General features: G+C 50.0%; 5 protein-coding genes across 5 annotated transcripts in view; 4 read left to right on the top strand and 1 right to left on the bottom strand.

Annotated features, from left to right (window-relative positions):
- Positions 1–4,684, top strand: part of LOC126571318 (myb-like protein AA) — a 7,305-nt gene extending 2,621 nt beyond the window's left edge. Inside the window, exon 2 of the mRNA XM_050229731.1 lies at positions 1,691–4,684. Coding sequence (XP_050085688.1) covers positions 1,691–3,373 — 1,683 coding nt within the window. The 3' untranslated portion in view covers positions 3,374–4,684. The remainder of the gene's footprint in view (positions 1–1,690) is intronic.
- Positions 4,685–5,054: 370 nt separating this feature from the next.
- LOC126571338 (protein THEM6-like) lies at positions 5,055–6,481 on the top strand. Its single transcript, XM_050229754.1, has 3 exons — positions 5,055–5,178; positions 5,275–5,500; positions 5,583–6,481. Exons 2-3 carry the CDS (start codon positions 5,362–5,364, stop codon positions 6,014–6,016), a joined length of 573 nt encoding a protein of 190 aa, XP_050085711.1. The 5' UTR covers positions 5,055–5,178; positions 5,275–5,361; the 3' UTR covers positions 6,017–6,481.
- On the top strand, positions 6,158–9,160 carry LOC126571337 (protein THEM6). Its single transcript, XM_050229753.1, has 2 exons — positions 6,158–6,277; positions 8,439–9,160. Exon 2 carries the CDS (start codon positions 8,442–8,444, stop codon positions 9,030–9,032), a length of 591 nt encoding a protein of 196 aa, XP_050085710.1. The 5' UTR covers positions 6,158–6,277; positions 8,439–8,441; the 3' UTR covers positions 9,033–9,160.
- LOC126571325 (nucleotide exchange factor Sil1) lies at positions 6,719–8,326 on the bottom strand. The gene has a single exon (XM_050229741.1). The coding sequence runs from the start codon at positions 8,246–8,248 to the stop codon at positions 6,842–6,844; it is 1,407 nt and encodes a 468-aa protein (XP_050085698.1). The 5' UTR covers positions 8,249–8,326; the 3' UTR covers positions 6,719–6,841.
- A 217-nt stretch (positions 9,161–9,377) lies between the features above and the next one.
- Positions 9,378–10,000, top strand: part of LOC126571334 (39S ribosomal protein L47, mitochondrial) — a 1,057-nt gene continuing 434 nt past the window's right edge. Inside the window, exons 1-3 of the mRNA XM_050229749.1 lie at positions 9,378–9,537; positions 9,612–9,876; positions 9,947–10,000. The exon at positions 9,947–10,000 is cut by the window's right edge and continues 434 nt beyond it. Coding sequence (XP_050085706.1) covers positions 9,443–9,537; positions 9,612–9,876; positions 9,947–10,000 — 414 coding nt within the window. The 5' untranslated portion in view covers positions 9,378–9,442. The remainder of the gene's footprint in view (positions 9,538–9,611; positions 9,877–9,946) is intronic.

Below are 10,000 nucleotides of genomic sequence, written 5' to 3'. Positions count from 1 at the left end.
ATTTTAACGCTGTTTCGAGGTGTGTGGGGTCGGTCATGGTCACTCTTGGTAGGAAGAGGTGTGTGCTGTTTACTTTACACGCACTTTTGGCACAATTTGGCACGATAACTGTTTAAACAAACGAGCACAGTCGCTCATCTACACGCCCACAACCAATATATACGGTTGGGAGGGCATCTCGCTAACGGCATCGAAACGCACGTGATCACGGGGATCAAGAAGTATCGAAGATTCTTCGCACGCACCAGATGTGTGTGATGCGCTTCTGCCGTACCAAAGTTTTCGTTCTCTCGTCAGGAAGTGATCAATCTGGGGGTTGTTTATTTGTCTTAAGCATACTAGCGACGTTTTATTGATCTTGTGGGTGCTGGCGAGGGGCTGCTAGTGTTACATTGTGGGGGGGGGGGGAATTTGTTTGCTTTCGTTGAAGACTGTGTAAAATAGATACAATATTTAATATTTATTTTTCGTTAATTGTTAACACTTTCATGAAAAATAAGCCCCAATATGTCTTCTAGTTTTTCGGTTTTATTAACTAAATAAAACGGTACATAATGATTATCAATTGATCGTTAACTTCACTGCTGGTAGTGGAGTTCTAGTATGATCGTTTATGTAATCTTTTTAAATCGCCCTACACAAAACACAATCGCAAGAATAGCGCATAAGTTGTAAACGATACAAAAAACAGGATTATTATTATAGATAAATAACATACCTCGGTGATTTTAATGTCCCGTAACTATCGGATTTCCATATTCCGGTCCCTCTTTCAACATTAACTTGCTCATTGTGACTGCATTCCGATTGCTGGCCACCACCACCACTACCAGCCTGCTGCTCTGGTGGAAATGCAAATGCGACTCAACCAAGAAACACAATCTGCTCAACCTATCTGTAGTAGGCTAGAACGACAAGCTCTTGAGCGTTAAGGCGTAGCCATAGACATTCGTACGCAGGGCTTGCTCTGTCGCAAGCGTTGTTTGTCAATCCCGCGGGGCTAATCGCAGTGTTCCGAATTCCTACAATCGTCTCTACCTCCCCCGCTGAGGGTTCGTACTGAACGTGTGATTGGGGAGATACTGTGATTGAGGAGATAAACAAAGCAAACACCCCCTCCCGATTGCGATCCGGATTGATAGAAGCATAATGGGTTCTGGGTCATCGACAGTGTTGTGAGGTGGGGACAATCGAGACGACGATTGTCAATCGGAATCGAAATTAATGCCTTGCGTTGTTTTCGCCATGTAACGCGGCGACAACATCGTCATCCGCGTTTCTATGCTGCTGCGCACACCATCATCTCCCATATTCGGGCGTGCATACATACCGCGGTATAGTGGCGCGTGTGTTCACGGACCGCGCTGTATCAAATGTTGTGCGTTGGAGCAAGAACGTGGAGTGGGGTTGGGTTATGGGGGGGTATCTCCACTCGCATCGGTGTAGTAGATACCGAATAGATCATGGTGTGCGTAGTGAGAATCATTAAAAGCCGGGCGACTTGATCGTTCCCCATCTCGAACACGCTCGCCCCTATCTCAGTGGTACTAGTGTTAGTAGAGTAGTGGTCGCCGTCGACCCCACACTGGCTGGCTGGCTGACTACACGCAACATCCCCCACCTAAGCAAGCTCTGCGCGATTGGATTCATTACAAACTGGTTCTCTTTCTCATCCCACTTTCTTCACTAGATGTCGCTGCACGTATCGAACCAAACGACCGGACGCCGGTCGACACAGGTGTATCCGAGTGGTTTCGGTGCTCCCCCGGCCACCGGTGGCGCGAGTGGCAACAACACCACACCGACTAACGGTTCGGGAGGCGGTGGTTCTGGTGGTGGCCGATCATCGAAAAGTGGTTCCGGTGGCAAGCAATCGATGATTCCCGTGCTCACTACAACGCCGGTTGCTAGCAACAACGAAAGTGCTACCGTTGGAGGCGCTAATACAACGTCGTCGCATTTACCTCAGTGGGAAAAGCTGCAGCAGCAGTACCAACAAGACCATCAGCAGCAGCTAATTTTAGCCAAACAGCAACAGCAACAGCAGCAACAGCAACAGCAGCAACAGCAACAGCAGCAGCAGCAACAGCAGCAAGGAGGTTCAGTTGCTAAGGAAACGAAAAAGCAAGCTAACACTAATGGCAGTAGCAACAATGGTACAAGTAATGGTTCTACCGATAAGGGTGCTGCTACCACCGGTAGCGCGGCTGCCCAGCCAGCGGTTTCCGAAACCGTTCCCAAAGTGCGTGACAGTCCCCGTTCCAGTGGTCGCTCGGTAACACCTCAGCAACAGCAAAAGCAACCGTCCGAGCAGGCCAATGTTGCTGGCACTCCGCCGAAAACACCGGAAAAGCAAAAGCAGACTACCCCTTCGGGTAGCAACAGTGGCAACAAGCAACAGCAGAAGCAACAGGTCCAGCAGCAGCCGCAGCCGCAGCCGCAGCCAGATGAGGTTAAAACACCGGCTGCAGTGTCGGCGTCACTGTTGGCCGAGAAAACGCTACACGGATTCGATGGTGATGAGATGGAATCGTTGCTGGTGGAACCGGACAACGAGGAATCCCCAAAGCAAGCCGGTGATTCGCGTGTCCTTAATTACTTGGATAAACCGTCTGATGCCAGTACTCCTTCCAAGCCGGCAACAGTGGGCGATGCATCACCAACAGCGACGATCGAAGGAGGCGCAATCGATGAACCGTTCATCAGCCGCCCCTTGCGCTCGATCTCGGGACGTCGATCGACGCGCCCGATCGCCAACATCATGCTGACGTACCGTCGGTCGACCGAGCTGAACGACTCCGTTTCGAGCATGAACGTCACGATCGGATCGGATATTCACAACGACAGTCTGCGCACGCCGCTGTCCGCTTCTCGCAAGCGCAAGGATCTGAGCCCGCAGTCGATTGCAGCGGGCGATGGTGGTGCCGGTGGTGAGGGACTTGAAAGCCCCAAGCGTGCTCGGTTGGATTTTAGCGGATTTCTCGACATGGTCTCGACCCCCGTCACGATGCTCAAGAATCGGCTGTCACGTGTGAGACTGCACACGAGTAGCACTCCAGGGACACCGCAAGGAAATGCCGACCAACCGTTGGCCGCCGCGCTGGAAGAGGAAACGAGCGCCGCTGTACCGGTTACGACTGCTGCGACGGTGGCCGATGATGAGGCAGCCACTGCTGCAGCCGCCAATGACAGCAACAAGTCGGCGATGCAGGTCGATGCTGTCGAGGAGCAGCTGACGGACGACAAAAAGGGCGAGAAGGAAGGAACGGATGTCGGAACGGAAAGCTCCGATGCCGCCGTGGTCGAGGATGGAGAGGAGGTGCTGGTGAAGGATGTCACGGACAAGCAGAAGCAATGGTGTAGTATTATGTAAAGACACCATCGCTTTCAACCTGGGTCTACATCACCCGCACAACTAGCAGCAGGTCGTCATGCAGCAGGGCAAACGCGTTTTTCAACATCATCCACCCTTCTACAACTGTGTTGATGCACCCTAGGCGAGTTAGGCGAGCGCAACAGGTTACGAGCACGAGTTTTCCTGTTTGTTCTGTTTCGTGTAGTTTATGTCTCATTTCGGCTAGTGCTCTCCAGAAACTAGCCTGTGGTGGTATTTCGAATACAACACACAAAGACACGCAGTTGTCTGTCTGTGTCTTTTAGCCAGTTACCCGTTCTAGTGAAGGGGTATCTTCAGTTTTGTTAGCGTTAGTCCCTAGTATCGTCCGTCGCAGAACGGTCCGCAGAGACCGTATTCTACACTTTTTAACTGTCCTTTTCCTCTGTTCGATTCAGTTTCAGCTTTTTAGTTATCTCTCTCACTCACTCACTCTCAAGCGTACTCCGACATATCTAGTTTCTGCGAGCGTTAGATAAGCTGTCTAATGTCGATCTGATATTGGATACATATTGGTTATAGTATTGAGCAAAGGGACATTTTAATAGATGTCGAGGCGAGGGGTGGCTGATCCTGAGCGGGATTTATATGATGATAAGAGAGACAGTGACGGCGAGGGAAAGTGTTCTGTTTGAATATGGCATTATGAAATGAAAGACAGGATGAAAACAAAAAATCTTTAGATCGGAGAGAACGGATTAATAAGGATAAAATAGCATAACGAAAAAAACAAAAAAATAACCGATCAATCGCGCCGAATATGGACACCCCGAAAATGTGCCCACCACTCTCCCCGTTTTAGCTCGCTTCACGTAAGGCAGCAAATTTTATTTTGAACATCGAGTGATTGAAAACAGAAAAAGGGGTTTGCATTAACTGTAGAAATCCGTGCTAATGGCCCCCCCTCTCACAAAACAGATTATCATTACATGAGTAAGCAGCAAACATATTGGTACAACATAGTTCGTGAAGAGCACACAGATGCTAGGTGACAGAGAATGAGATGAAAACGAACGGGAAAATGGCATTGGGCGAGGTCATGAAATTGTTATCAGTGTCAAATCGATCGAGTAGCGAGCTTGTGGAACCGATCGATTAATTGTTCTTCCACTGATCGCCGAATGTCAGGCCAGAAGAAAAAGAAACGAAGCTCAATTTTTGATTGTTTGAGAATCGGAAGGAATTCAAAACGAATTACAGAGCAACTCATTGTCGTCTACGTCGTAAAGAATGTGTTTCTTGCAATCATTTATACAAATACTTTAATAGGAATAAAATACAAATACCCAAAAAAAATGACAGAGAAACAGAGTAGCCTCGTGTGCATAGCAACCTAAGTTTGCAACAAACCGGCAAGCAGAGTAACCGGTGGAATTAAAACGACGGTTTCTTCCTTCTACAAATCCATCGAAGATATCCAACAAAACAGGTGCCAATGGTTCCACGGACAACCAGATCAGAAAGCAGCTCCTAATACGCTCGAGATGAACATGGTACACGAAAAGCGTTTCCACATCAATTCAACAAGCTTCTTCGGCAAGCATGATTCATCGTGTAGCGGGTTTCCGGGGGGTTTATGAGCGAATTACCCGTTTATTATCTAATCGCCGAACGGCGCTATATCGCGAGATAGTGGCTCTCCACGCGTACTTGCAACCTTTGCACCATCGCTGTGGGCTGAGCAAACAAGCACGTTTTGGCGGTTCGCCCTTTCGTGGATACAGCTGTTCAGGTTCCCAATCTAGTGCCGCGACCAGTTAGTATCAATTGACACACGGGGATAGGTAAGTGAAGTTCCGACGGTTGGTACTCGGTTCTTTTTTCCGTATCCGATGCTGCGCATGTGCCGTGCTCTGACAGTCAACCCGCCTATTTTCCAGCATACGTTTAGCATAAACATCGCAGTAACCATCAATACCATTTCGTTGGCGCCTCCTTCGATTTCGTCATCCTCAGCAACGGACAACATGTGGTGCTTTATGGCTCTGGTCGCTCTGCTGTACGCGGTGTGCGACGTGAATTACTTCATTCGCATCGTCTTTACCATCCTGCACGCGGTGCTGATACCGTACAAGATCAAGGTCACCGATAAGCACACAATCTACGGTAAGAACCCTTGGATACCTCCGTGTGCGCTACTTTTCCCCCCACCTGGATGCTCGGTATGATGGTCTCTTCACTATTGTAGGCTTCTGTACGACGCAGGATGTGGACTTCCTGTTGAATCACATGAACAACGCACGCTATCTGCGTGAGCTCGATTTCTGCCGGTTCTACTGGTACGCCCGGACCCGGTTTTGGCCACTGTCGAACGCGAAAAATTTATTGCAGGGCGAGTGTATGGTGCGGTACCGGCGCATGCTGCCCGTCTTCCGACCGTACAAGGTGGAAACGCAGATGGTCTGGTGGGACGATAAGTCGATCTACTTCGAGCACCGCTTCATCACGTTGCACGATGGTTTCATTCGAACGATCGCCTATTCCCGCCAGCGAGCCATCGGAACCGCGCTGCTGGATTACGTCCGCCAGTTCCCCGAGTGTCACCATCGGCCCGAGCAGCCTCCGGTGCTGAAGGGTTGGATCGCGGCCAACGAAGCGAGCAGCGAAATGCTACGCAAGTAAAAATCGCCCGATCGGCGTGTGTGCGTGATCGGCAAGGCGTCTTCGATGCGAGAGAAAGCGCACACCTTGCGGTCGTAGTTTCGTGGCACAGCACGATCATCGTGCGTTTCCCTTGTTGTACGGTTCAGCCAGAAGGTCACTGCCACGGTTAGAGGTAGGAAGGGTGGAATTCTTTCCCTCTAGACGACGAGCAGCAGGTAGCAACTTTGTGGACATTACTTGCACTGTGTTAGCACTGCCTGGACGTATTCTTTCTATTCCGTAAGTAACCCGCTATAACCCCGTGTTCGGTGCGATGGTAATGAGTTTTGGCCAAGGTGCTGCCGTTCGCTGGGACCTTTGGACCAATCGAGAAGAAGTGTAGAAAAGCGTGTGGAAAGTTAAATGTGTACCTCTGTGTGGCCCCAATTTGAATGAGAAAATCGGATTTAAGGAAATAAACCAATTTGAAACGGGTGCCGTGAAGATCGGTCAATGTGTTAGTCGGTTGTAAAAACAGTTAAAATGCATTTCCCCTCTTGTATGACGTAAAAGACCGGTTTTGCAGTGATTCCGTACTTCGGGTTCGGGCCAAGAGCCGCCTCACTTAGTGCTGACTGAGCATCTTTTTGCTCGTCTTCTTTTGTTGAGTAACTTTGCTGTTCACCTTGTGGACATTTGTTCGGAACTTGAACGTAGCTAAGAGAAGAAACTCCATTATAATGGTATAATCGTAGTTTATTGATCAGCTGCTTGATCTTCGAGTGAGGTTCTCCATGAGCTAAACGAATGCATAACAATTCTTTTCCCCAAAGAATCTGCCCCTAAACCTATTGCGCCACGGTATCACAGTTCATCCTTGGGTTTGCCGTTGTTGCCGTACAGCTCCCGGAGAAAGTCATCGATGTTGAGCTGAATTTCGGTCCGATACTCCACCAGATCCGGATCGTCCGATAACCGATTGTCGAGATTATTACGCAGCACCAGCAGCGTATGGCGAAAGAGGGCACACTCAGACCACAGTGGCTGGCAAAGGGTCCGGCATGATCGTAATGCACGTACCGTTTCGTCGGTCAGATGCTCATCGGCCACTAGGGCAGCACGATGCGCTTGGAAGAACTGACCGGCATGCTTACAGAACTCCGTTTTCTCCAAACCCTCGGTTAGCCGTGTGGAACGGTACTGTTCGACCGTTACGGCGTCGACCGGTTGCTGCTCCGGAGGAGAGTTGCCAGCAGGTCTGTCGGTCGTTACGCTTAGATAATCTACCACAACGTCCGCAACCAGCTGCAACGCTTTCACCTTAACCTTCAGCTCGACCACCGGTTTCGTCCAGACGTCGTACAGTAGGCTGTATCCGTGCGGTGTCAGTAGGCGTGTTTGGGCAAACGGAAACTTGCGCACCAAGCTACCGAACGCGTAAAACGCGGCCGATATCTCTTCCGAAGCGGTAGCACGCCCTAACGCGGCCAACAGTTTAGCACTGGCGTCCCGTTCGAACAGGGACACCTTTGCTTTGGGATTGTTCTGCGCCAGCGTACCGAGAAGGGTTAGCGCCTGCACCCGGACCCGCTGCTGTTGCTCTCCCGTACGATTCAAGCTCGGCCAAATGATCTGTTCCACGCCGCCACGATCGATAAACTCGAGCGCATTGTCGATCTGGTGCGCCAGATATTGAAGATCCTCGAACAGCGCATCCAGTTCCGGCTGCTCGTTTGAAACGCTTTTCGCGAAACGGTCCAAAAGTGTGCCCATGATTTCCGAATCCGTTTGCAGCTCCACGTTCGCGTCCTTCAGTTCTTGCTTGATCTGAGAGTAGCTTTTGTAGCGCCCGCTAACGGTAGCATCTTCCGGTTTGTAGTCGGTCGCTGGGATGTCACGGAGCGCCTCCTTGATGGCCTCTAGGTTCATGCCACCCAACGAACCGCCCGCTGCCGGTTGTGGGCTACCGTGGTCTTCCACCTCCTGGCCGGGAACGAGCGAAATGGCCGATTCCGTGCCTCCTTGAGCATCCGTTGCCGTGGTTTCACTGGCGCTTTCGGCGTCCAACAGTTTAGCCTCCTTCTTGCCGGTAGATAGATTGATCCTGACGTGTAATCCTGGCGGTATGCCTTGTCCTTCTGCGATTTCCTGCCACTCGTTGGTGGCGACGAATTTGGATTTCTCTAAACTGTCGTTCGGTGCCGTTGCGCTCGCGATAACCATCACCGCGAAGAAGCAATGAAGTACATAAATGGGCTTCATTTTTGGCATATTGTTGGAAGAAGTTACACTCAGTCCACTCAGTTTCTTTTTAACTAAAAACCTTCGCCAAAACTCATCGTTACAAAATCGTCCTCAAAAAAACACGTCACGAATCAACATGCCGCTGCATGGGTTTGTTTTGTTTTTGCTGCAGGTGCAATGAATAAAAAATTTGAATTCTCTCTCCATCCGTTTTTAGATCATGTTTTCCTGTGTGCTGTTGGTGGGTTTGCTGATCCTGTACGCGGTATGGGACGTGAACTACTTTCTGCGATGTGTCGTTACGCTCGGATATGGCATGCTGTTCCAGCGTAAGCGTAAGGTAACCGAGGAAACTTCGATCTACAGCATGTGCACGACACAGGACGTGGATATCTTCATACGACACATGAACAACGCACGCTATCTTCGCGAGCTGGATTTCGCTCGGTTCCACTTTTACGGACTAACCGGCATCTACGGCAAAATCAAAGCGAAACGGGGCGGTGCAGTACAGGGAGCCTCCAGTGTGCGTTACCGGCGCACGATCCCCATTTTTAACGCTTACAAAATCACGACCCGGCTGGTGTGGTGGGACGAAAAGGCCATCTACCTGGAGCAGCAGTTCGTCACGCTGAGCGACGGGTTTGTGCGGGCCGTTGCGTTGTCCAAGCAGTGCATCACCAACGTGGACGTGATCGAGCTGATGAAGGAGTTCCCCGGTGCCGAGCAGCGTCCCGAGAAGCCGGCAGAGCTTCAACTTTGGCTGGATTCGATCGAGATGTCCAGCCAGAAGCTGCGCAAGGATAAATAGGACTTGGTCGGAGGGTTAGGGGAAATATTCTTCGTTTATATGAAGGGCATTAAATATGGGAATTACTCAGGGTGGATGTTTGTCTGCAATTTATAACCAACTTTGGCCCACGTGCTGGACAATTGCAATCAAATAAACTGATCATAAATATGATTTACCGTACACCGTGTCGATAACAGTAAGTTTCTCTGATTTCTTCTAGTTTTTAATTGGAATAAAAACGGATTTCTCGAAACGAAACCAATTTCGGCGTTTAACCTGATGAAGCAGTCCTGCGCCAACGATACAACCCTGTCTATTGACAGCGCCCAGGGTATTTAGTAAACATTGCATTTTAGACCAATTCCCCCGCTTTAGATCAATTTCGTCGGGCAGGAAAACACATTTTGCATCAGAGTTTGCCGGAAAATATGAACATTTTCAAACAAATCCTGCCGTTCTCACAACACCTTGCGCGGTGTGTTACGGGTTCCAGCTCACAGCGCATCTCCTCCACCCTGCACAGGTACGCATCACGAAAGATTACATAAAAGCAACCACTCAACATGCAGACCGAATCCGGACGTTTCTGATTTGCAGATTCACTGGTGCGGCGACGCGTACGATAGGAACCACCGCCGTACGGCATGATTTGTCCGAGTTTTTTGACGACAAGAAAAACTGGGGCGAGCAGGAAATTAAACACGGGCGCGGCTGGACGAAGGATGACATGCGAATCAAATCCAATGCCGACCTGCACAAGTTGTGGTTCGTGCTGCTCAAAGAGCGCAACATGCTGCTTACCATGGAGCATGAGTGCAAGGAAAAGATGGAACTATTCCCCAGTCCTGAACGTCTGGATAAGGTATGGTGGCCAAGTACGCCTGCACCGATGATCTGTGTGATCGCCTGTCTTACCGGGTTGTGATTTACAGGTGAAAGAATCGATGGAGAATCTGGAAGCCGTTATCCGGGAGCGCAACCGAGCG

This window comes from Anopheles aquasalis, chromosome 2, assembly GCF_943734665.1.
Source record: "Anopheles aquasalis chromosome 2, idAnoAquaMG_Q_19, whole genome shotgun sequence".
Lineage (NCBI taxonomy): Eukaryota > Metazoa > Arthropoda > Insecta > Diptera > Culicidae > Anopheles > Anopheles aquasalis.
This window is presented reverse-complemented; position numbering and strand designations above follow the sequence as displayed.

Bases quoted from the DNA above. Each gene is read 5' to 3' on its own strand.
- LOC126571338 (XM_050229754.1), top strand. From the start codon at position 5,362: ATGTGGTGCTTTATGGCTCTGGTCGCTCTGCTGTACGCGGTGTGCGAC. The intron at 5,501-5,582 runs GTAAGAACCCTT...TCACTATTGTAG, and splicing joins CGATAAGCACACAATCTACG to GCTTCTGTACGACGCAGGAT.
- LOC126571337 (XM_050229753.1), top strand. From the start codon at position 8,442: ATGTTTTCCTGTGTGCTGTTGGTGGGTTTGCTGATCCTGTACGCGGTA.
- LOC126571325 (XM_050229741.1), bottom strand. From the start codon at position 8,248: ATGCCAAAAATGAAGCCCATTTATGTACTTCATTGCTTCTTCGCGGTG.